Source organism: Clarias gariepinus, chromosome 26 (genome assembly GCF_024256425.1).
Source record: "Clarias gariepinus isolate MV-2021 ecotype Netherlands chromosome 26, CGAR_prim_01v2, whole genome shotgun sequence".
NCBI classification, from domain to species: domain Eukaryota; kingdom Metazoa; phylum Chordata; class Actinopteri; order Siluriformes; family Clariidae; genus Clarias; species Clarias gariepinus.
In genome coordinates this window covers 1,958,253-1,984,867 of record NC_071125.1, presented here as the reverse complement: position 1 = coordinate 1,984,867, position 26,615 = coordinate 1,958,253, and the positions used below count along the sequence as shown (strand labels likewise).

Below are 26,615 nucleotides of genomic sequence, written 5' to 3'. Positions count from 1 at the left end.
GCATACATGTAAACCTGTTTTAAGAGACTAATTAAGCAATATTAGCAACCTTTAAAATGGCATAATTGGACCTCTTTAAGTGATCTCTATTCATAGTTTTTTTTATCCACATTTCTTCTACAAAGGTGACAGCACTCTTTTTCTAGGTTTTGATAATGTTTTGACCCTTCTGAAATGATGAGGGGTTTTTTTTCTAGTGCCTAATACTAAGCATACTGAGATTTTTTACTTTCATTTATATTATTTATATTACCTGTTTAAAGTAAATGTAAAATATGGTTATTAATTTAAAAAAAGATTTTCTTAAACCATGTCAAGGCTCTTTTGTTATTTATGGAATTGATTACTGGAATATTAAATAGAATAATACTGTATATTGATATGCCATCAGTAAGAACAATTCTTTTAAGTCATGTTATTGATTAATTGCATTTATTGATTAAATAACCTTTTAAATGATGTGTAAAAAGAAACAATTTCTAATTTATTTAAACAGTATTTTTATTAATCATGTTAAATACATGTTTATGTAATTTTACACAATACAGTTAATGTTATAATCTAATATGATCTTATCTGCACAAAATCTATATTTAATGTTATTTTCAATCTTTCCCTCCTTAGAGGCTAATGTGTTATAGTCAAGCTTTAATGCTTTGACCATCAGTCTAAGTTTCCATTATTAAGAGCTAATTACAGCAACAACAACAACAACAACAAAAAATGTTAAGACTTTGAGTGTTAATTAATAGAAGCCTGATGGATTTAAACTGAGTACATGGTGTAGACTCTGATTATCATCAGTAAATTCAGTTTGATCAAAATCCTATTATTCCGAGTAAATAAAAATGTGTGCTTTTTTGTCTGACTTAAAATAGTGGTCTGTATTGAAATTATTGGCTTCCTCCACTTTGTACCAGCGACTGACAACATGGACAAGACATTTGGGATGAGACTTGCAAAGAGACTCAGCCACAGATTCAACGTCACCTTTCTCTTTCTCTATTTGATCGGTTATCAGACTCATGTTGAGTGGTTTAGGTTTAGCAGTGAAAGACACCACAATCTTTTTTTTATTTTTGCTCAGAAACTCAAAATAATTGACACCACTGACGTGGTGCTGCTTGCCAAGGAAAAACTTCACAAGTTTCCAGTCTTCATGAATAAAGACCCTAACTGACCAGGAGACCCAGTAATACTTCTTGACAAGAATATCCAGTAGGGATTCGGGGCTCATTGTCTCATAATTTATCTTATCTAAATCCTCCCTGGCTTGCTCAGCAAACTCATTCACACATTTATCCACTGCCGCCTTCATGAGCTTCTCCACCTCCTCCATGCGACCATGCCATTTCTTCATCTTGTCCTCTTTAACAGGGCCTTCCGTTAGTGCATTGTAGCCCATCAATGCTACAACACCAACCAAAAACACCTTCTTTATGCTAGCACAGAACTCCTCCACTGCCTTCCTGCTCCTTTGCTCAGTGGTCAGGATCTTATCCAGTATTCTATCTCTAGTGATGGCATTGTACAAGCATTTAAGGTTCTTTTCTCTCTCATATTGCTCAAAGTAGATGAGGAACTCATTTATTTTCACCTTCTTAAACTCGGGTTTGGCTGTGAAAATATAGTTGAACATTTCATACTGTCCGATTATCTGTGAGTAGATTTTAAAGTACTCTATGTTCAATGAAGATCTCTCAATCAGCCGCTGTGTTTCTTCTAAATCACCTTGAAGCTTTTCCATTGTCTGGTTGACCTTTTCAAACTGTTTAGTGAGGAACTTAGCCTCTTTGCCCTCTGGGTTGCTAAGAAGCTTAGCTGAGATCCTAAAAACTGCCCCCAGGATGGGATGCAACTGGCCTACAGTGTCTGCCAGGATCGCACATCCTTGGCCTACGATCTCCACTGCCTTTTCAATTTGTTCTTTATTTTCAAGAATCCATACTCCCACATCAGTCACAGAGGATGTCAGGGAAGAAGTCATGACTTAATCTGTTAAGGAAGGCAAATTTTATTGATTACACACAAAATCATACACAGTATGACATTAAAAGTAAAATGTTTTTTAATGACTGTAAAGGTAAAATAATTTCAAAGGAAGGAAGAGAAAATATTAAACGTAACTATAATATTGTAGGAAATACACAAGATAGGTGGCAAAAAAAAAAGAACTGTCATGGAATAAAGTGCAGATACTCCATGTGCAGTTGAATGTGCAATACAATGCTATGCAACATGCAACTGAGGTAGTTTCAGTAAAATGTCTACCAATGTAATGTATATTAATACAGTACATGTGTGATATACTGTGTTGTGTTGACTGTCACCAACTTTCTTTATAAAAATTAAAGCACTTCATGTCTTCCCTATGGAAAAAAGGGTAATTTGTAAGAACTGTCATTCTAATCTTTCCCAAAAAAACAAGCAAATTGTCTTTGTATTAGTTTCTGTGCTCAACTTTGTAGTTCTATGTCAAATATTTGCATTCATGAAAAATATAAAAGTGGTTAAAAGACTTATGAAGCAAACTTATCTTAAAATGCATTTAATCCCTTTGAATTTTTAAAACTCTTAACCTAAACTTAAAAGTTGTAGTTGGTTATCACCATTGCCTTTAATTACTAGCTACAATGACAGTGCAGACAAATGTTATGCAGGTGAATATTTATTTAAGAATTTATACATTTACCTGTTTTGCAACCGTTCCATATTATATCTTACATAAACCAGAAATCACCAAATACAATCCATATTTATGCCATTGTTCATTGGACTTAAAAATGTGAAAATCAAACAAGCAAAAAGGGAAAGCAATTATCAAGGTGAAAGAAGTGAAAAAAGGTGAAAAAAGCTTACAGTAAGCTTACTTATAGAAATGTGCAGAGGTGTTCTCTGTGGTGTTCCAGTGAAGCCTATGTGTGCTGAAGAGCTGTAGGTTTAGTGGATTAGCACGTATTTATATTCCCGCTCCTTACGGCTGCCCCACATTGGATAGACTCCATCTCACACAAACATTCCTGGGAATTTTAAGAGCAATTGGTAGCATCCTGTAAACTTTGCCAATTTCATAGCCACTGATTGTTTTCCTCCAAAAAAAATGAGAAAAATATCAACAATAACAGTGATAATCATTTAATAATGAGAAAAGATAAAAGTTCTTCACATTATGCCAGTCTTTCATTGGTCTTTAGGGAGGTTCCATAAATCATCTTTATTTATCAGTATTACTTCCAAAGCTTTTGCACAACTTGCCACTCATTTTTAGAACAGTAAATCTAGACAAGTAGATTTTTTAGATTTAGGAACCTAGTTATTGGATTTCATAGGTTAAGAACAACAATGTTGATTAAAAACTAATTAGCAAGCAGTTTAAAGCTTAAATACAACATTGCATACTGTAAAAAAAGAAAAACATACAACAGAAACCAAAGCACTGCATCACAGAAGGTTCAAAGCAAAGATGGTAGAAGCAATTTGCTAAAAATATAATTGCTTAATGACATTGTATGGCACTGATTTTAATAAATTCTCAATTTCAGTAAATCAGTATTAATCTAAAAGTAACTAATACTGATTTGTTTGTAACTTTACGGTATATTTCTAATACATCTGAAGGCAGACAAGTTTGACGAGGTGTGAAATAAACGTGCCATTCCCAAGATGACTTGATCTTAAAAATATGATTTTCTATAAAAATGTTGCATTGCATATTGGCCCATAAGCTTGGTTACCATGGACTACAACTCACTAACATCATATAGTTTCTCATAGATACCTTTTATTTGGTTTAACTGGTTCTGATACTTTTTGTTGTTTTCTCGGCCTGATCTTGTTGATTTGTTTGTTGATCAACTGATCTTTACCTGTTTCCTGATCATGCAAACTTTATTTTTGTTGTGTCAATTTAACACTGCAATGCTAAAATAGGCAGAACCTGAGCCATGCCAAGTCTTGTCATATTGTCTTGACAAAAACTAGTAATTTTACTTCAACTTACCCAGACCAGACAACAGGGAAGTTTACCGAGGATATAAAGAGACACAGACTTCATGTCACAGTCACATAGCTCTTTAGGCTATGTCATGTCCTAAAGGCAGTCAACCCAGGTAATTCTAGAAGAAACTATCACACCAACATCCCTTTACACTGAAGGTGAACCCGCATATATTGTCAAAGCAATCTTAGATCGCGTAGAGAGGGCAAGCTTCTGCATGTTTTTTATTGGAAGGGCCATGGACCAAAGAAAAGATGCAGTTTGGATGGATTTCAGTCCATGATGTCCTTGACCCTCTGTGATTGCAGGAGTTACATTCTTTTTAACCAAATAATTCAGACTAAAATTAGGCCGATAAGGAACATCACTCCCAGACGTAGCCCTTTGGTGGGCATGTGTGTTGTGGAGGATATGTTATTTATACAACAATATGGAACTCCACATCCCTTGTCCTACAAACATGGCACCACACCATACCATGCACTACAACTCTCAGCCATTATAGACTGTTTTACTTTTACATGCACCTTATTACAGATTGCACACACTTGATTCCAATCACACTCACATTCACTTACAGTATAATGTGACTTTCACTGCTACAAATCATGTTTAACAGAATGTTTTTTATTCCTATTTTACCATTTTTTACTAGGCCAGGATTCTTCTTTTCTTCACAAAGTTAAGTTTCTCTTTTCATGATTTTGAACTTGTTTGTACCACTGGCCAAGTCCAATATATCCTTTAACCTGCTTTTCTGCTTTCATGAAGCACATGCTTGTTTACAGCACGGCTGTCGTTTTCCACAGAATAAGGATGTGTGTATAGTACATCCGTATTGTGGTTAATTATTTGTAATATGTTTTGTTCTTGTGTGTTTAATTTACATTTGTAAAAGGCACACCCAGCACAGATAACTTTGAATTCTAGTAATAATTTTTTTGTCATATTTTTCTCACAGTAGCTTTAACAGTACCACAGCTGCAACTCGCAGGTTTATTACAACACACTCTATTTAATGTTTTTTTTATTTTCTTTTTTTAAATCTCCTGATGTACACAGGAACTGGAGTGACTCTGATGAAATAGCTTTATTAATGATTAACTTCATAGAATATGTTGTAATGAAATAATAACTCTATCATACTATTCAGTGTTCCCTAGAAGAGATACTTAAACTGAAACCAGGCAATGGATATTTAAAATGCTTATCTTTTGTAGTATACAGTTTTAAAACAGTAATAATTCTTTAGTTAGTCATGATAGTCATTGATAATGGGTCACTGACTGGTGTGGTTTAAGGTTTGAAGATTAGTATTTTGTGAATATCTTTAAGTCGTAGCAAAGTACTTTTAGTTAAGATAGTTTATACTAGGTTGTATCAAAAAGTTTCGAGAAGTTTCTAGTTTTGTAAGATGCCAACAGATGGCAACACAAAGCTGCCTGCACAGTCACAGAGCGCACCGACCTTCATAAGTCAGTGCCAAAGAATTCTGGGAAATTTTGCCACAGAGACAACTGACATGAATCGGCAAGTTTACAGCGATGCTGCGCCCCCCCCCCCCCCCCCCAAAAAAAAACAATGTTTGTTTTGCCATTTATTGATGTGTCATATGGTACAGTCCAGATAATCCTTATGTCGACTTGATCATGCGCTGTGTTGCTGCAACATTTGTAACCAGGCTGCTGACCTGGGAGCAGTTGGAACATCGCATCGAAGTTTGGCAAGAAAAGAATGCCGAACGAAATGATAACGAAAACTTGTGTGTACGGGTATGACTATAAAAAAGGTGAGGAAGGTCAACCAAATGTATGTTTATTGTGTTTTTCGACATTCACGCCGTTGTCCATTGAGAATTTGTCACCAGGGTCTGGTCTGTCAATAGCAAATTTTATTGGAACTTGAAATCGAAAGCACTCGAAATTAGATGACACGTTTCTGTCGGGTGGCCGGGAGGGCAGGGCCTCAATGGCGCTCTCTCCCCTTTTTTCATCACGTGTTTTTCGTGTCATCGACTTTGATTTATTTGAATATCATTGATGCGGAAGCGCAGGGTTATATGATGATGCCCCAGATAGAAGAGACGCTTGCAGGTTATCTCTCTCCTGGGACATCATCCTACCTGAAAAAGCCAACACTTCCTTCCAACTGTGTAGACTTTTATCTTTCCTGGGGGGAAAAGCTTTTCAGGCAGCAGGTTAAGCTGGTGCTGCACTGCACACCATGGCGGTTTTTCAGGCTTACCAGGCTGACCTGCTAAAAGACTTGAGTACTGGCGGGGCTTTTGAGGATAGGGCGTTCTTGGAATTACGCCGAGCCACAGACTTGTCTCTTCGTGCAACAAAGTAGACGGCTCCTGCTATTGGCTTTTCTATCACTGCGATGGTTTCCGCAGAGAGGCACTTGTGGCTGAATCTCACAGGCATCAAGGATAAGGATCGTGCATTCCTCCTTGTTGCCCCCATCTCACCTTCCGGCCTGTTTGGCGACGCCGTTAACTCGACCGCCACTAGGTTTTGGGAGGCAAAGCTATACGACCAAGCCTTCAGGAAATACCTTCCCCGCCGTGTTCAAGAGACCAGGTCTGACTCTCATGAGGCGTGAAGCACAGAAGGAGAGTGTTTTGAGCCAGACACCCCCTCGTAAAGACTGGGGTGCGGTGCGCCGTGCTTCGTAATCCAACTCACAGAAGTCGGACCGGCGTACACTCGTGCCCCTTTTGGAGAAACTGGCAGCATGAAAGCTACTGCTAGGTATATCTCCTTGGGCATTAAAGACTATAGAGAGAGGCTACAATATTCTCGCACATCGCCCTCCACGTTCCACCGGCGTGGTCTCCACTTCCGTGAAACCGGAAAGGGCGCACTATCTGACTCTGGAATTGCAATGTTCCTGGAAAAACGGGGCCATAGAAGATGTTCCCCTACCAGACAGAGAGTCAGGCTACTACAGCTGGTATTTCTTGGTTTTAAGAAAAACAGGGGGGTTGCGTCCAATTTTAGATCTTCGCAGGCTTAACCGCTATCTGAAAAAGTACAGTTTCAAAATGTTGACTGTCAAAATGATTGTTCTCATATCCCACTAGGGGATTGGTTTGTGACAATCAATCTGAAGGACGCATATTTTCACATAGAAATATTGGCAAAACACAGGAAGTTCCTGAGGTTCGCTTTCAAGGGTGAAGCTTACCATTATCCGGTCCTTCCATTTGGCCTAGCTCTGTCACCCGCACATATACAAAATGCATCCATATTTTGTACGACATAGGCAACTGGCTGATTATGGCTCAGTCATAGAAGCTAGAGCTCTGACATAGGCATGTCGTCCTAGCTCATCATGATTCTTTAGGATTTAGACTCAGCGCCATAAAAACGTTCTCTTTCCTGCTCAGAACACAACATATTTGGGTGTCACATAGGATTCGATCGCAATGCAGGCACAGGTGTCTCCTGCACGTGTCGAAACCATTTCCAAAACCCTGAAGGAAACCAAGCTAGACCAGAAAGTGACTGTTCATCACTTTCAGAGATTTTTAGGTCTCATGGCAGCTGCATCCACAGTGATACCTTTGGGCCTTCTGCACATGAGATAGTTTAGTTGTGGCTGAAAGCAAGGGAATTTGCTCAAGGGTCAATCCCTGGAGGCAAATACGGGTTATGCGCCAGGTGGCTTCGTACCCTTTCTATGTGGTTCAGATCCCGATTTCTGACTTTGGGTCCCACTCTATGTGCGTTTAGTTGTCGCGAGACGCTAACGACATACGCCTCCCTCATGGGCTGGGGTGCAGTCTTAGATGGCTGTCCAGCCCAAGGGAGCTGGAAAGGCCATCTTCTTGCGTGGCACATCAATTGCCCCGAAATTATGGCTTTATTTTGGCCCTGAAACACCTCCTTCAGCAGGTGAGGCTACCATGTCCTAGTGCGGGTGGACAACACTTGTCTTGTACATTATCGACAGGGCGGACTGTGCTCACGCCGCTTGAATAAGCTAGCACACCAGGTTCTGCTTTGGGCACAGGAAAAGTTCCTGTCCCTCAAGGCGATTTTACATTCCAGGGCATATGAAGTTGGGAGCCCTGGAACTTACATGCACTAAAAGAACTAATGCCCACAAGGTGAGGGTATTTGAACGTGGTGCATGGTGAAACATGTAGACCCAGTCCACTGCCGAATTGTTTCAGTGCTGGAGTTCTGCAAGAAAAGTTGCCCTCAGGCTTATGCCCTAGTACCCTAAGAATGTACGTAGCCGCTATTTCGGCTTATGTTCTGACTGAAGGAGTCTGGTTGACACCCCTTCCAAACCACTAGAGTCAGCGCCTGTTTGGCTTTTGACCCTTAAGATAGTTTTTCTCATAGTTACTTCTTTCAAGAGAGATGCTATTGCCCTAGCCTATGGGGCGCGTGGTCACACTTTGCCTCTAGTAATCAGGGCTCATTCGTCCAGGGGGATTGCCTCATGTATTGCGCTGGCAAGAGGTGTCCCCTTGCAGCAAGTGTGTTATGCTCACAAAAGTTGGTCCTCTCCGGACACATTTGTTAGATTTAATAGTTTTTCTATAGTATTCTCATTCCCACAGCGTTTTCACGCAGCATCGAGTGTAGCTTTTGAAAGGGAACATGTCGGGTTACTTTGCTGTAACCCTGTTCCCTGAAAAAGTGGGAACGAGATGCTGCTCTCCAATGCCGCACATCCACTGAGGAATGTTTCCGGTTCACTCCTATTTATAACCTGCAGGTGCACTTCATCAGAAGACGTCACCTGTCCGAGGTTATTTACACATTTGCACATTTAAATTTATTCCATTTATGTATTTATTTTTATGCATGCGCTTGATTTACAAATTAGTGGTAATTGGAAACTGTAATTTTTTTATATTGATAACCTGCTGGTTTCGATGTGATAGACAGAGGTGAGTATAGACACTGACTGAGGTGGTGTTTGTCATGGCTCATCACTGTATGCTGTTATTTGATTTTTTTACATGTTCAATAAAACTTGTATATTTGTATGTATATATATATATATATATATATATATATATATATATATATTTATATATATATATATATTTTTTTTTTGTATATATATATATATATATATATATATATACACACAATAAACTTGTATATATATATACACACACTCACCTAAAGGATTATTAGGGACACCTGTTCAATTTCTCATTATTGCAATTATCTAATCAACCAATCACATGGCAGTTGCTTCAATGCATTTAGGGGTGTGGTCCTGGTCAAGACAATGTCAGAATGGGAAAGAAAGGTGATTTAAGCAATTTTGAGTGTGGCATGGTTGTTGGTGCCAGACGGGCCGGTCTGTGTATTTCGCAATCTGCTCAGTTACTGGGATTTTCACGCACAACCATTTCTAGGGTTTACAAAGATATGAAATTAATTGGGGTGCCAAAACCATTGCATTCATTTGTACCTGTGCAATAAACAAAACAAACAAAAAAATAAATGAATAAATAAAAGTTAGAATATTTAATATTATAATATTAAAAATATTTAATATTTTTTAACTATCCTAAACTTGTCATTTTTCACAGAGCTGTTTTTTTTAAGGAAAGAATATGGCAATTCATCTCTCCCTAGGCACTTCAACGCACTGTGTTTAAGTCTTTTGTGATTACAGTCTGTATCTATAATGTGGGTAGATTCTACAGAAAAGGTTCTCCAGACTTAATCGGAGTAATGGGCGTGTCGAAAAGGTTGGGTGTGCCGAAAGGTAGGGGGCGTACTGAAAGTTCTTTATGATTGGTTGCGCAAGTTGCCTGTTTAAAGACTAATAATAAACGCTATTGTTCTTTCTCATGCGTTTAAGTAATGCAGCCAACATAATCCTCTATATTAAAATTCCATTTTTTTCCTGTAAAATATCGATATGACAAATATTCCTTTCTAAACATTCTACTGCGTTTCCACGGGTTACTGACGTCATCCTCGCGCGTTTGAGTCATGGTCGTGGCTAAAAGGGATATATAGCTCCGACCGGAAAGTAACAATAAAATTAATTGTTATACCTATTGGATCATTTTTCACATCTAAAACTAATCCTTTCTGTAATAAAAAAAGTTTTATTGTTGTATAGTGAGATAAAAAACGTTAGATTGATGTGCGCATGCCCAATAGAGCTCGAGCTGTATTCCTTCTAGCCTTAACTGTATTAAACCCATAATTAAAATCAAATTACAATTATTTAAAAGAATATACAGTAGTACCACAAGCTGTTCATAACATTTTTTATGTAATTTTAATATTTTTGGAATACTATTAACTTTGTATTGGTTAAACAAGACCAAAAAAAGTTACAGAATTAGTAATTATGAATGTTTTGAACTGACAGTTGTTTTTTGTAGTTTTACTAAAAGTGCATAAAAACTAAAAACATTCTTGTTTATACTGTTTTATATTGCTCTTTATAATTTCACTTTAATCAACTAAAATAAGCACACTTGCACTATTCTTATTGCACTGTTCCGTTTTTCACCATATCAGCCTTCGGTGTTCTAAACTGAGAGATAACGAGAGAGATGATGAGAGAAACGTAATTTAATTCTCTATATGTATGCCCTGTACATGTAGCAGAATTGACAATAACGTTGACTTTGACATTGCCTGATAAGGACAAATTTGGTTCATAAAACACCACAATAAAGAGGAGGAGTACAGTTTAGTAACCTACACAATTTTAGCAAATAAAACATTTTCTTTAGAGGCAGAGCTGCTTTGTTTAAAAGTGTACTCCACCCAACCTTACGTCCATGATGAACTGCCCGAAGTCTATGGCCTTGTAAATGAGCAAGTGTCTTGTGTCTTTAAACCACAAAAGGCCTAAAAACATTGGTAGCGCAAAACGGACATCGATACAAACTGCCAACCCTTACTTCGAGGGAAAACCTGTCCGTGTTTTGTCTCACAGTAATATGTGTCTGTCGACATCAATTAAACGAACAATTAAATGACGAAAATAAAGGAAAAGAAATATTTATATTGACTAACCACACCAAGCCTTACCGCCGCCATGTTCTTCCACGCTAAAATAAAGGTACTTACATATAAAAAGGATTACCGCTGATTGGCCAACGCAGAAGCTCCTTTGACCAATGAGAAAGCTTTCAACACGCCCCCTACCTTTCGGCACACTGATTAGCCAACGCAGAAGCTCCATTCACCAATGAAAAACCTTTCGGCACACCCCTACCTTTCGACATGCCCCCTACCTTTCGGCACGCTCATTGGCCAACGCAAAAGCTCCATTCACCCACCAATACAACATTATAAGAACAGTTTAGAACCAGAAGCCATGGGTCGATAAAACCATTTCGCACTGCTCCCTACAATGCAGGACCTGCCTCTGGAAAGCAGAGCTCAAGGAGCAGAATGATGAACATGGACGCATCTCTGGTGGACGAGCTGACCACCTTCTACGGTCACTTCAAAGCTGCAGCAAAAAGCACTAGCGGTGCTCGCGATGGTAACAGTGCTAGAAGTGCTAATGGCAACAGACAATTTTATTTTAGTGTGGATTTGATTTGATTTAACTTACCTTACACTTTATTTTTAAAAGATTTTACTATATTTCCCTTTTCAGTCGTGTAAGAAGACATGTAGTTGTGTATGTGACAAATAAAATGTGAATCTGAAACATTGCGTTTGTAACAAGCTAAACGTCAATAAAAAAAAATAAACCTCTCAATTGATTTATTGATTTATTTTATTCATTTATTATTTTATTAAATTTTTTGTGGTTGATGGTAAAACTAAAAAATTTATTTTTGTGAAAACAATGAAACGGTATGGTCAGTAATTCAAATGAATAAGACATAATCATCATAAAATGCAAGTATGTTGATTTGAAATATATAGCTTTTACACTACATTCAGCAACACTTTAGATTTATGGAGTCATATACAATGTTGTATGATCTGTATTAAATGAGAAAAGATTAGAAGTGCTCATCTAATTAAAAGGCTTAGAAAAAATTAAGCAAAAAAACGTTCCAATTGCTCATAATTTTAATACAATTTGTTTAGTTGATCATTGGCTGCATTATTAACCTGCAGAAACTAAGGCAGTTGTGATTTAACAAATTTTCAGAGAGAACAAATTGGCATCGCTCCTACTCACTACATTTATCTAAGGCTTCTTTCATTTTAAATAGTGGCCCGAATGGTGTTAAAATTCTTGCTTCATTCTTCCATGAATTCATCCTTATTATCCTCAGCGATGACATAGTTGGCCATAGTAGATCAAATGATCGCATCTAGCCTTTTTAATTTTCTTATCACCTTTACACTCCTCTAGATAGACTTCTAACATTTTCCATGATGCCGTTACTGCACATCTTCAAATTCAGGTCGGCCCTGTTGTTTGATATAGATTTCCCTGAAATCCTTTCTATAACGCGCACCATTTTCTGATCCGTCCATTATTTTCTTGAAGGCTCTGTATTGATGCTAGACGTTCTTTTCCAAGACCAAGACCTGTCACCATGGTTTTTGTCGATCTCAGCCATTATGATTGCACTCAGAGATGTTCTCCAACTTGTCGTGAATCTGCTGGAAATTCTTGTACAGCTCATTGGCTACATCTCCCACTAGGCCTTTCCTCATTACATGAACCAATGAGGTGACGATGCCAAACATGGGGTTGAAGGTAGAGGGGAAGGAGAACACTTTCTCCACATAACCCAGCACCGTGGTTCTAGTTTGTTTAAATGCTCCCTGACTGCCATGGATAATGAGTTGTCACTAGTTTAAAGAAAAAAGAACAAAAGAAAAAATACACAAAAGACCTCCAGTTATAGTCACCTTATTCTTGGGAATTATATTACAGAAATCTTTACGGACACAACTCCCAGTAACTGAGTTTTGTGCTGAAAGTTGATTGTGTTTCATGGTTGTTTCCTAAATGAGAAGCCATAAAGGTAAATAGAACAACTGCAGGCAGTTATACATTAACTTGACCTGCAAGTGAATATCATAAAGCTAAATCTGATGATAAGGTATTACTTTATTACAAAATCAAAGAAGTCAGAAATTAAACTTGAAGCTCATAAGAACAATTCTCAGGTCATTCTGTCCAAATACTAATTACATTTATGTATTTATAATTTAGTTTCAAACTATAATTAAGAGTTATTCTATGGTAAGAATCAACTGATAGTTGATGAGCATATTCAGAAATAATTTTTCGAAGAAACTGAACCAAGGTAAACATATATAAGCTTTAAAATTTTTACAAATTGAGATTTACCTTCTTCCGGCAAATATTAGATCTGTATTTTTAATTTATATAAAAAATTGCTTAGACTGTCTATAAAGCTAAAGAAGGCATGGCTCATTACAAATTTCTATCTACATAATGTCAGGTGAAGTAAAGCTCCAGTTCCAATTTCAAAAGGTCTAACAAGAACTGACATTTGAATAGCTCAAAGTAGCTGACTGGAATGAGGCTCTCTAAAGTTATTTTTATTTGCACAAATTCACTGGGGGTTTTATGCAGGAAGTGTAGAATTGTTGTTTAACCCTGGATATGAGGTCTCAGAATGCAGGTCTAGTTTCTGCCCATGACCCAAAACAAAGAGCCACTGAAACTCACGTTCCTCCCTTCTATTGACCTAATTTTGTCATATTTTAAACTAAACTGTTTCAAAGCCTTATTTTTTTCTCCTTGATATGTAATATAGCATTTCACATCTTTATTTGGAAAATCTTTTCTGAACAGGCTCATTAAACTGTTTTGTAATTCATATGACAGACAAATTCTTCATTATAGTGTGGAACTGCATTGTAGACCAGATGACCTTAGCTTTGTTCTTTTTAACTTAACAATATTATATCATTTACTTTAAGGTCATTTTATGAAGACCTGGGATTGGTCATTTTTATTTTAGGTTTTTTGTTTTATAGCTGTGAGACAGAAATGATAAAAGAAAAAGCCTGGTTACATATTAATGAGAAATACACATATGATTACTTCAGCCTTTTAGCAGATTCCACTATTTGATGGGGAGTTTGTTTCACCAAAACTGAATCCACATTGACTGTTTTGCTGGAAATATTTTTTTTTTCTTACATACTGTACAGTTAAAAAGCAAAATATAGTCTATTGTCATTTCTAAAAGGAGTATAGTGTACTATACAGTACTATAGGCTTTACTATCATATTCTATAGCAATTATCTGACAACTGAATGCTGTTTTGTGTCTAGGTTTATGTCCACTCACTCCACCTGGACCAAGACCTGTAGACCTGGACCACTGCTCCACTGCTAAGTTGTTCTTTAAATCTCCTGCTGGAGAGGGGACTTACTGTGTCAGGGACATGCTCTCCAGTCTGATTTAGTGGCTATACCTTTAGGGAAACAGCAGTACCCATGGAAAGTAAATTGTTATAAAGCAGACACCAAGTGTGGGGCATTTTTTATGTCGTTTTTAATCAGTATGTCTCATGTGAAGTTATTTTGCTGATTGTTTTAGCTTTAAGCTAGCCAGTTCCACCTGATTGTAAACAAAGCTTTAATCTGAGTATTTGGTATCATGCACATGTTAAGAGGGTTAACTATGGCCAAGAATATCGATTTTTTTGCATGACTCTTAATAAAGATCTGGGTACAAGAAGCCAAGCTGTTTGGTGTAGAATTAACAGTCACACACTCATCGTCTATACTGTGTTATCCTGTATTCAGGATAACGGGGGGCCTGGAGCCTATTCCAGGAGACTTAGGGCACGAGGCGGGGTACAGACTGGACAGGATGCCAATCCAATGCAGGGCACACACATACACACACACACAGTAGGATTAACCAAATTACAAAAAGTAGTCAGGTGAAAGTGAAGATGAGAGAGTCTGTAACAGTAGAAAGATCGTAGTCCTGAGTCTACCTGGGTCATTTCTTAATACTATCTTAGTTTCTAATGATTTATTATAAAAACAAGTAAAACGTTTGACATTGTTGACATTTAGGTTACAATAAGATGCATTGTATAATAGCATTCATCAGTCCCTGATAAATATATATAAATTTCAGATGAAGTCCAGTACTGCATGTTATCAAGATGCATACCTCAAGATGCAAGATACAGTACTATATATATATTTTTTTTTTTATTTATTTATTTTTTTTTTTTTTAATATAGTTATAGTACATCTTTTTGGATAGTATGGTATATTTTGGGTATATCCTGACCTGTACTTTTCTAGATCACAATAGACACTATGGTCCCAATGCTGTTTGAAGTCACCCATCTAAAGTTGTGTATCCACAAACAAGCATAACCTAGAGACTGATTCGCATTATAAAAAATATTTTCGAATTAGGTTAACTCAGGATGGAGTGGATCTCTGAGCTTGGACATTTTTAAGGACCTACATTTTTTACCATAACATAAATTATTCCAATCAGAAAAAAACTAAGAGTGCTAACACAAACCACTGGGTACTGCCCGAAGCCCAGACTGAAACACAAACACTAATAGAACTAAACAACAGGCAAAGGAATACACTTGACATCATGTGACTATGAGGGGTGACGTGATGGAAATGGACTCGCGAAACGTATGTCATCATTTCCCTACAACACAAAAGTAAAAAAAAAAAAAAACTAATTTTTGGTGCTTTATATTCCAGTAGCTTTAATAAAAACAATTAAAATAAAGTAATTGAATGTAGTCATATTGGCAATATGAGTAAGGGGCTAACAGAAAGAATGGCAACTGATGTTAATACCCAAAAAATTATGCTGGCTTCATCTCTTGTAAGAGATATTATAACCATGATTAGATTGCACTTAAACAACACTACAATGTTGTAACTTCTGTACCAAAGGTCGAAAGCGTAATAAACTTTTGTACTCAAGTACAAGTACTGTTACTTCAGTGAAATTTTACTGAAGGACAAGTAAAATTGCCATTATAAAAACCTACTCAAGTAAAAGTAAAAAGCAGCTCATTAAAAATTTACTCAGAGTAAAAGTTACTGAGTTACTTTTTTTAACAGCGGGTGGGATGGGGGATTCTAGTGTAGTTCAAAAAAGACAAGAGGATATAAATCTCAGACTACTTGTTTTTAATTAAAGGAACACCTTTGCATAATAAAGCTTTTGCCTTTCTTGTGCTTGAAATCCAAGTGGTCGCTTAAGTATGATGTTACGCTTTGTGGCGGATAGCCGGGGGGGAAAAAAGAGTTTAGAGCCAAGAATAATGTTCAGGACAAAACTTTTATTAGTCTCTTTTAGCGACAAAATTATAATACAAATCATAAAGTAAAAGTAAAGAAAAGAGTAAAAGAGTAGAGCATTTTGGGGGTGAGCAGCACACCTGAGCTCCTACTCCGTTCTCTCCTTCTCACACACACACCTCTGCAGCGCACACACTGGGGTAGGGGCGGCAACTCTTAAAAGGGCAACATACATACTGTACATACATACATACTGTACATACATACATACATAGTAGTGGGCGTTACAATGGCCAGAGGTTTGCTTAATAAGAAATTTGATGGCAATTCGCTTTCAGTCAGATGGCAATCAAAAAACCAAAAGTGGTTTCCGGGGTGCAATTTTTTTTTTATTTCCCGTTGCATTATTTTTATTATTTTTCATTTTCATTTATATATTTTTTACTCAGTAGTGAATATGATTTCAAATGTAGCGAAGTACAATACTTCAAACAAAACATACAGTACTTAAGTAAAAGTAAAATTACACATTTTAAAAACTACTTGTAGAAGTACACAAAAAACTACTCAATTACAATAACGCGGGTCCACCTCTGTTAACTACCACTCAGGAGCTCTGAGTCCTTACTCAATAAAAAAATACACCTAATGACCCCAATGACCCTGAATATGAACATTAAAATGTGTGTACCAATATACAATGGTGTCCTTGTTGTTAAGGATATTGACAGTAAATCGTGTCCATGTAACAAATATGTGTGAATCAGTGGAAAGGAATCACTTGCACCTCCGGAGCACCTCCTGCATCCTCTCTTGAACCTTCTGCATCTTCTCAGCCCACTCCTCGCTCAGACCCTCTTCGTCATCACCGATGATGGCAGCGTAACCCATCAGAGCAATGAGGCCGATACAGAACAGGTAGGTGAGGCGTGTGCACAGGCGCTCCATCACCCTCCGATCTCCTTGAGAGTGAGTCATGTAGACCTCGAGGATGGGCCGGCTGAAGAGTTTGGGCTTGCCCATGACACCGTCGTAGAGTGTGTGCAGGTTCTGGTCGCCCAGGTCGTTGGCATAGCTTTCTTCGAAATCATCACGCTTGCGTTCCTTGTGCGCGGGCCGTGCCTCCACCACCTCCATGAACTTCCGGAACTGGTTGCGTAGGTTCTCCTCCACACGGCTGTACTGCCCGTCCAATGTCTCCTTCTTGATCTGAAGCAAAGTTCCACTGTTCTGCACTGAAAGCTCATCCAGGGCTCGGTTCACGCTGCCGAACTCACGGCGAAGAGTCTGAATCTCCTCATTATCCACGTGGTGCAGGACGACGCGGATCAGTGAGCCTGCCACGCCGAAGATGGGGTTCACCACAGCTGCTGCTGATGAGATGGTGGCTATGGCCTCCATCACCTTCACCAGGCCTCGCTTCAGCTTGTCTCGGTCCTCCAAGATCTCGACATCAGCCATGACCTAAAAGAGAAACGTTGGTCTGACGAGGAGAAGAAGGTATACTTTACCAAGTTATAAAGACCTTTACTCAGAGCACTCTGTTTTTAATCAAGTTAGATTCTGGATTAAACCATGATGCATAATATAAATATGTGGCACTTATTTCTTTTAAAATGTGACTACATGGAGGAATTCTCAAAGTCAAAAACATGGGGACAACAAAAGCAACAGCTTAAGTGAGAGAACTGATGCGAGAACTGATGCAGCTGTTTCTTCAACGGCTGAAACGGAAAAAGTTTCTCAATGTGGTGTGGAGGAAGTATAACCACAACGCTGTTTTGAGCTGCATGAAGTTAACTAGCTATGTCTTGGTGTCTAAGACCTCACAACAGTACAGACTAAATTTCTCACAGGTTGGTTACTTTTAGAGCTTATAAGCTTAGAATGATTTTGTAAATAAAATTGAGTTAATTTTTGTATTATTATTGTTATTATTATTATTTGCTTTGATTATTATTATTATTTTAGTTGCTTGTCCTTTTTACATGAAAGTTTGTTATTAAATTTACATTTTTATCTCAACCTTCTTGACTGGGACTCTTCTTCTGGTAAGGATGTTTATTTTTTAATCTTTGGGTTTACTTATTGTAAACTAATGAATAATAAGAAATACAATAAAATTCATAAACAGTAAAAGTTGGTTAACTGTTTATCAAATTTAATCTATTACTTATTATTATTATTGGCTTGGTCATTTAAACTTTTAATCTTTGTTTAATGGGCATACTGTAATACATTAAAGACGGAAAGAAATTATGGATTTCTTATGTGGATAGAGATTCATACTGTACTGTAGTGTGTTGGACCTTTTAGCTTTTTAAAAAGTAAATGCAGTAGACTACTAAATCACTTTTATCTATTTATTTAAGCTTTTTTTCCCTCCTAATCCTAAAGTCGAACTAATTAACAATTATATGTTTTTGTGCACATGGCTTATTCATGACCCAGAAATAAAAATGTAAAAAGTGATCGATTTATTCCTTAAATTTAAGTCATTGCATAAAATAGAGGCGGCGTCCTGCATTGTCAGTCTAAACTGGTTCGGTTAAAAGAAAAGACATCCTAAATGACGACTCACCCCATCAACTTGAGTATGAAAAATTCTTACACTCAAGGCTTTAAAGTGTGAACAGAAAATAATTAAAGTCAGTTTAAGGGCCTAAGGATTTTACTTACCTGCTTTAATGTCTGTAGGTTTTCTCTTCTTATGATCAGGGCGAGTGTTCGTCTCGTATCAGAGCAGTGCGCAAAAGGTTAGGGGGAGGACAAGGGAAGAAGTTCATCATTGTAGGGGAAGATACTGGCATATTTTATGTAACGGAAATATGCAAATGCTATGGAAAAGACATTTCATGTACAAGCTCTTCCCATTTATTTGAAATGGTTAAATACTAAATTATTTGAATTTAATTGTTTACAATGTAGTTGCAGGCCCTTATGCAGGCTTTCTATGTGTTATTAATCAGATGATACACCAGAGTCATCTTTATATTATTTTTGATTATTATTAAAAAATATTGAATTTTGTTTTGTCTGGGGTTTTTTTTGCCATTTTTTTAAAGATTGTTGATAAAAGTGTAATGATAAACCTTGCACCTCTGCTTAATCTATTTAGTTATTTTTAGTTCTTAAAATGACATTATGTTCTATTTAAAATTTGGTTTGTTCATGGATTCATAGGTTCTCTGTCTGTCTCCCTCTGTGGGACCCTATTAAAAGATACAAAAATTATATAGTTCCATTCAAAAAACTTTTTATTTTTTTTGACAGGGGTTACCCAAAGAAGTATATACTATATAGTATAGTTTTCTAAATATTCACTTTAATTTAAACACTAAAAACTCTGATGATGGTAACAAGTTCTACTGATATAGTAAGTGTCACTTCTATTACTAGCAGGAAAGCGGAAATGGCGGTGTTCACACACAAACCACAAGCATACATAAAAATGACTCCATGGATGGATTTTTAACTATGATTGTAAATGTGATTGTACCGCATTAATGAAGGTAAGATCACTAAAATAACTTTCTGTTGTTGTATAGTCTTAACAAACTGTAAGATTATTTCCAGAGAAATTGATAATAAATGTTGTATACGTAATACACAGTTTATGATCAATTAGCTCAATTAGAATGATACAATTGCTATCAATCCATCCGTTTAAGCCAACATCACTAAACAATGGTTTGCCCCAGTGACCTATGGCTTCTTTTTTTTCAGTTTGAAAATGTGAATCAGTCTACTTGAGCATATTGTTTGGACTGTGGAGGAAGCCACAGCACTCAGAGGAAACCCCCTTGAGAACATGGAAACTCTACACAGGTGCGGGGTGGTAGTGCTAACCACTAAGCCACCATACCACCCGGCTAATCATGCTGCTTTAATACAGAACCAAATTTTTTTATCCACCGTTTGAAGAATGGTTATTATTATTAGTATTGTAGCGTTTTTCACCGCCACGAAGGGATTAGGAGAGACGAGTGAGCTTCCTTGCTGCCCAATGCAAATGGCTGGGAGTATTTTATTCAGCATAGCACATAAACGGCACATTCAACAAGTCACACAATCACAAGACACACTTCTAACTCACACACACACACCCTGGCCGAAGCCACTAATCCAACCACCTTTCCTCGACAGGGTGAACACCTAACAACCCCTCCCGCAAAGCATGATGGTTACTAGTCCCAAAACCCCGCCCACGCCACAGTATTATTATTATTATTATTATTATTATTAGCTGCACTGTGGTTTATTGGTCACCTGGCACCTCCAAGTGTCAGGGTTCAATTTAAGATTTGGGGTCTGAGTTTGCATGTTCTCCTCAGGCTTGGTGGGTTTCCTTTGGTTACTCCTTTTTCCTCCCACAGTCCAAAGGTTAGGCTAATTCACATTCCCAAATTGCCTGTTGTGTGTGTGAAATTAAGTAAAAGAGAGTAAATAAGAATTATATAATAAAAATAATAACAATAATAATAATATTTATTATTATTATTATTATTATTATTATTATAACGATAATAATAATTATTATTATGATAATGGTGGTGGTAGGGTGAAGTAGGAGAATCAGCGCCCTCTGGTGGCTACTCGTTATTGCATGCCCGTTCACTGAAACCTCTGCAGCACTGAAACACAGCACCAGGAAGTCGACTGAAAAAGGTCAGTTAAGGATTCAAACATATTTTATTAACTTAAAAACAAAAGTTTAGTAATGTAAGAGAATCTTCTGGAAACAAGAGACATGCATGAATCGTCTGGAAATAACGCGATATGGCTTCCAATGCACTGTAAACAACATCAGTTTTCTGTAAAATGGAGTCGAAAAACCTAAGATAAAAGTCAGCAATATATATATATTTTTTTCATTTATTTACAGCCACACGTTGCTCGTTTTAACGCATAAAACATGGAGGTGTGTGTTTAATGGAGTTTTTGGACATGTGAAAATTCTAGTTAATGCGGACTAAAAACGCAGCTCTTTTTCATTTGTTTATAAATTAAACCTGCAAAAACATTATTATTTATATTTATGATCTAAAAGACACAGAATAAGATATGTATATATTACATTCATTATAACCTGAATAGCTTTAACTTAATTAATTGAGTTATTCCGTTCATTTAAAACAAACGGAACGAAACTGAAAATGGATGTGTTCCTGGAAATGACTGCTATACAGACGCCACCTAGTGGCCATGTAAGGTATTTTGTCCACAATTATTTCGCACTACAGTCGCCGCCTAGTGGCCATGTTTGGTATTAACTCGTTTATATGTTCATGTCATGCGCCACCCAGGGGAATGCAAGTTATTAACGCTGAAATACTGACGTTTGTTACTATATAATAATAATGATGATGATTAAATCTAATCTCTAATATTTGTTTGTTTTGTAGAGCTTCAGGAATGTCCCTGACGATCAGCAGGGCCGAAGGGGTGACGGTGTACACTGTTAACTCTGACACCAAAAGTAAATGGCCACTTTGTTGTCAGATCCTGGGCACCCTGTGCTACAGCCCCGTGTGCTCGGTGTCTCGGAGCCTGAAGCAGCAGTTCGGCTGTACTCTAACAGCACTGGCGGTTTGTTTTGCATTCAAACTATACACACAGCATTCAGATGTTTGATAAATCAGGACTTAACGTAGTGTAAGGGCGTTGAAGAGGATGAAGAGTGGAAAGGCTGTTGGTCCTGATGACATACCTGTGGAGGTATGGAAGTGCTTAGGAGAGGTGGCAGTAGAGTTTCTAACTAGTTTGTTTAACAAGATCTTGGAGAGTGAGAGGATTCCAGAAGAATGGAGGAGAAGTGTATTGGTGCCGAAAAAAAGCTAATGAGCCATACAATGAAACTGTGGGAAAGAGTAGTGGAAGCTAGGTTAAGGGCAGAGGTGAGCATTTGTGAGCAGCAATATGGTTTTATGCCTAGAAAGAGTACATCAGATGCAGTATTTGCTTTGAGGATGCTGGTGGAGAAGTACAGAGAAGGTAATAAAGAGTTGCATTGTGTCTTTGTAGATTTAGAGAAAGCGTACGACAGGGTGCCGAAAGAGAAGCTGTGGTGTTGTATGAGGAAGTCTGGAGTGGCAGAGAAGTATGTTAGAGTGGTGCAGGACATGTATAAGAGCTGTAAGACAGTGGTGAGATGTGCTGTAGGTGTGACAGAAGAGTTTAAGGTGGAGGTGGGTCTGCATCAAGGATCGGCTCTAAGCCCCTTTTTGTTTGCTCTGGTGATGGACAGGATGACAGATGAGGTTGACAGGAGTCTCCATGGACTATAATGTTTGCAGATGACATTGTGCTCTGTAGCGAGAGCAGGGAACAGGTGGAAGAAAATTTGGAGAGGTGGAAGTACGCTCTGGAAAGCAGAGGAATGAAGGTTAGCCGCAGCAAGACGGAATACATGTGTGTGAATGAGAGGAACCCAAGAGGAACGGTGAGGAGACAGGGAGCAGAGGTAAAGAAGGTGCAGGACTTTAAGTACTTAGGGTCAACGGTCCAGAGCAACGAAGAGTGTGGAAAGGAGGTGAAGAGGCGGGTACAGGCAGGTTGGAATGGGTGGAGAAAAGTTTCAGGTGTGTTATGTGACAAAAGAGTATCAGCGAGAATGAAAGGAAAGGTGTACAGGACAGTGGTGAGCCCAGCGATGCTCTACAGCTTAGAGACAGTGGCACTGAAGAAAAGACAGGAGGCAGAGTTGAAGGTAGCAGAGCTGAAGATGTTGAGGTTCTCCTTGGGAGTGACAAGGATGGATAGGATCAAGAATGAGTTCATCAGAGGGACAACCCATGTTAGATGTTTTGGAGATAAAAGTAGAGAGGCCAGATTGAGGTGGTTTGGACATGTTTAGAGGAGAGATGGTGAATATATCGGTAGAGGTTGGAACTGCCAGGCAACTGGTCTAGAGGAAGACCAAAGAGGAGATTTATGGATGCAGTGAGAGAGGACATGAAGTTAGTTGGGTGAGAAAAGAGGATGCAGAGGATAGGGTTAGATGGAGGCAGATGATTCGCTGTGGCGACCCCTGAAAGGGAACAGCCGAAAGAAGAAGAAGAAGGACTTAACGTAGTGTGACAAACGCAGATCATGGCATTTTTAAAAAAAAATTACAAATTACAGTGTGACCACAAAATAATATATTCATGCAGTTTGTCAGTGTTCTGTAAAGTCCACTCTGTAATAGTTCAGGACTAGAGTTAAGATGATGTCACACACACTATTGTAAAACGTTTAACTATTTTCTCCGGAGAGCCTGGGCCTAAATGATGACCACCTTCTCTCTTCCCACAGACTATCCAGATCATGGTTGGAATAATGACTCTGGGCTTCGGGGCTTTGATTACAGGGATTTTTACTCTTAGTAACCTGGAACTTGCTCCCTATTGGCTAGGAGGCATGGTAAGAATAATATTTCGTTAAAATGTAATTGTTTAAGTCAGATTAACCTAACCTTTTAATGGTTCTTGTAAGATGATTTATTACGGTGCAATAAGTGACTTTTTTTCATTTCAGTTTGTTGTAGTTGGATTCATGTGTATTCTAGCAGAAAAGTTTCCGAGCCAGTGTCTGGTGAGTTTCCTCTTTTCTTTCGAAACAAGCTCCTGCTGTACAAGCACAAGTCAACTCTCAAAAGGCCCTGTGCCATTTTATCTTAAAACTGGTTAATTCAAAATAAATAAAATGCATGCTGTTAATAAACAGGTACAAAAGGGTTAAAATGGTGACGTTTTCTCTGAGGAGGATTAACACCGTTGATTAGTTTACCACAAGAGTCAGTAATGATCATGAGCGTCTTCTCATTTTGTCTATACAGGTTGTCCTGACTGTGGTGATGAATATAGTGAGCGCTGGATTAGCTATAGCTGCCATCGTGCTTTATTCATTGGATTTGGCAGTACGGGGTAGTTACTGGTGTAGGGAACCTGAACCTCACCAGGAGAGGTATTCCTGGACAACTGCATCTCCTTCTAAAAAGGCTGAGTGGGATAAAATCTTTGAGAAACAACTAGAGAACTACACAGTTTGTAAGCAAAGCGCACTTATTCTGAAGGTAATTAGTTTTGCAATTTTCTGTTTTTGTACTCAATTTATTTAAATGTAAGCAACGTGATCCATGCCAAGGTTTGATTAATTGATTCTCTTTGTGTAATTTAACATTTTAAGTGAGACGGTTGTCTCTATAGTGACAATCAACTTACATTAGCAGTGCATATTTTAAATCTCCATCACCATGCTTTATCAGAGAGTTCGACTGAGGTCTGTCTGCATTAGATTTAAGTAATAAAAATAAAAGTTGCTGACCTGGAATGAAGGATTTCAACTAGTCAAAATTTCATCTGCGTGACCTAAACGAATCGTTTTCTACACCTAGACAGTCGCTGGAGGCATGGACGTCATGCTGATGGTGTTGGCTGTTCTTCAGCTCTGTGTCACTATCAGCTGGTCTGTCCTGAGCATTAAAGCATTATGCAAGAAGAAAGCCAAAGGACAGGTATATCCATTTTTAGATAAATATAATATATTATCTGATTTAAACTGCTTCAAGCTGACCTGTGTTTTATTTTTTCAGGATGTAGAGGATCCAGAACTTTACAGACCCCTCATAGATGAAGACCTTTCCAATCCTGAGTGTTAGAACACTAAAGACACTACACTACACTTAGACTAGTTCATATCAAGCACTTTCCTAATTGTCACATTTCCAAAGAAATAACCACAGTGTTGTTCTTAAAATAAGTGTTTACTATATTTACAGATTAATTATAATTACACAGTTTCAAATCACTAATAAAACATGCTCATCTGTTATACTCTATCAGCTACCATCATGTATATACCTGCAAAAAATCTAATGAATGTAAAGTAAATAAAAAACGGGACATTTTGTTCATATAGAGTCAGTTTTTATGTTCTGTTTGTGTTGAAGATTTTAAGTATATACTTAAACAGTTTATTTTAACAGTGGTGCTAAGAACGTGACATTAGCATTAATGATAATGTGTGGTAATGATTTATGATAAGCCTTTTGCGTAATTATGGGACGTTTACTGCTAGGATAACAAAAGAAAAGATCATCCCTAACGAATGCCTGAAAAAAAAAAATCAACCATTTTTATCAAGAGGTAATTGTGAAACACTTTTTTACTTTAAATATTAAATAAAATAAATCACGCTAACTATGTATTTTTTCCTACTTACTTTAAAAATATAGACACAACAGTGATGTGCATTACATATAGTTTTGTATAATGCAAATGCATTTTAACTGCAGAAATAATGAATTGCTGAAATAAGCAGTCTGCAGTTACTACTGTACTTTGTAAATAATAAATAACATTTGTGTTAATAGACTGTCTAAATCTAAGATCTAAGCAACATTCTTAATCGTTACTTACTTTTTATCTTCAAGTTTTGCTTCTATTAAGTCTATTCTGAACGTAGCGATGGATTTGTTCTCGGGCTTTGACCTTTCATGCGTTCTGAGATTCTCTACTGTTCACACAGAGCAGATATTTGGGTTACAGTAACCTTCCTGAAAAGCTCCAACCAGTTCACCTCGAGTCATTCACCTCTGTTGAACTTCTGTTTACTTGATGTCTTGTTGTTTTTTACAGAGAATGCAGGGTGTGAAAATCACACATTAGCAGTTTCTGAAATATGATTAATTTGACTTAAGAATATTTAGATAAAACGTTTTGATGAACTTTCTCCATACTGGTTGTTCAGTGTTCCAGTACAGTATTTTAGTAAAACTCATCATTAGTAAAGTCATCATCAGTTTTCCTCTAAAGAACCCTTTTAGTCTAAAATCTTTAGAGTTTTTTCCCCCCAAAACTGCATTCTCAAAAATGCTCATCATTTTTTTCAAGCTTTCTAGACTAGTACAGTCATCCACCACCAGATGGTGCTCAGAGAACTCCACTAATATTATAACTCTGTGCATTTCGAGAACACCGGGAGCCATTTTGAGAGAGAAATGCAGAGAAAATGAAGGCGGTGTTCCAGTAGTGGACTCCAGCAGAGCCTGTTTCCTGCCCGAACCCGTGGAGGTCGAGGCAACGCAACTGCAAAGTTCAGAAGCAGCGGAAATTAGAGGAAAGACATTTAGTCTGATGTAATTTAAATATAAATAAGAAATTAAGCTGTAAGGAAAAAATATAAAAAAGAAAATCTGATTTGATGTCTGTTATCTGCATGATGTGTCACAGCTTACTGGCCCTAAACCTAAATATTTAACAATTAAGCATATTCGAAAGTGTCTACATTTTAATGGCCCTAAAAAAGCAGAGAAATACACAAAAAAAAAATTCTGAATTATTCATCATGTAGGTGGCTTAGTGGTTATAATGTCGCCTTGCACTTCCAAGGTCCAGGTTCGATTCCTGCCTCGGGGTCTGTGTACATTGAGTTT

General features: G+C 37.5%; 3 protein-coding genes across 5 annotated transcripts; 1 reads left to right on the top strand and 2 right to left on the bottom strand.

Moving 5' to 3' along the window:
• Nucleotides 1–577: 577 nt before the first annotated feature.
• Nucleotides 578–2,924, bottom strand: LOC128514395 (uncharacterized). The gene is made up of 2 exons (XM_053488237.1): nt 2,871–2,924; nt 578–1,995 (listed from the first exon to the last, which is right to left on the bottom strand). The coding sequence occupies exon 2, from the start codon at nt 1,985–1,987 to the stop codon at nt 830–832; it is 1,158 nt and encodes a 385-aa protein (XP_053344212.1). The 5' UTR covers nt 1,988–1,995; nt 2,871–2,924; the 3' UTR covers nt 578–829.
• A 13,295-nt stretch (nt 2,925–16,219) lies between these two features.
• On the bottom strand, nt 16,220–25,650 carry LOC128514221 (protein rapunzel-like). 3 transcript variants are annotated; one of them, XM_053487972.1, is made up of 2 exons: nt 25,600–25,650; nt 16,220–17,662 (listed from the first exon to the last, which is right to left on the bottom strand). In XM_053487972.1, exon 2 carries the CDS (start codon nt 17,657–17,659, stop codon nt 16,976–16,978), a length of 684 nt encoding a protein of 227 aa, XP_053343947.1. In that variant the 5' UTR covers nt 17,660–17,662; nt 25,600–25,650; the 3' UTR covers nt 16,220–16,975. The 3 variants fall into 3 exon arrangements, with proteins under 3 accessions (XP_053343947.1, XP_053343946.1, XP_053343945.1); XM_053487971.1 differs by lacking the exon at nt 25,600–25,650 and adding an exon at nt 18,878–19,047; XM_053487970.1 differs by lacking the exon at nt 25,600–25,650 and adding an exon at nt 18,878–19,040 and having other exon boundaries at nt 16,220–17,681.
• LOC128514220 (uncharacterized) lies at nt 18,024–25,094 on the top strand. The gene is made up of 9 exons (XM_053487969.1): nt 18,024–18,249; nt 19,472–19,710; nt 20,759–20,866; nt 21,604–21,787; nt 23,495–23,602; nt 23,717–23,773; nt 24,018–24,254; nt 24,576–24,695; nt 24,774–25,094. Exons 4-9 carry the CDS (start codon nt 21,614–21,616, stop codon nt 24,837–24,839), a joined length of 762 nt encoding a protein of 253 aa, XP_053343944.1. The 5' UTR covers nt 18,024–18,249; nt 19,472–19,710; nt 20,759–20,866; nt 21,604–21,613; the 3' UTR covers nt 24,840–25,094.
• Nucleotides 25,651–26,615: the final 965 nt, after the last annotated feature.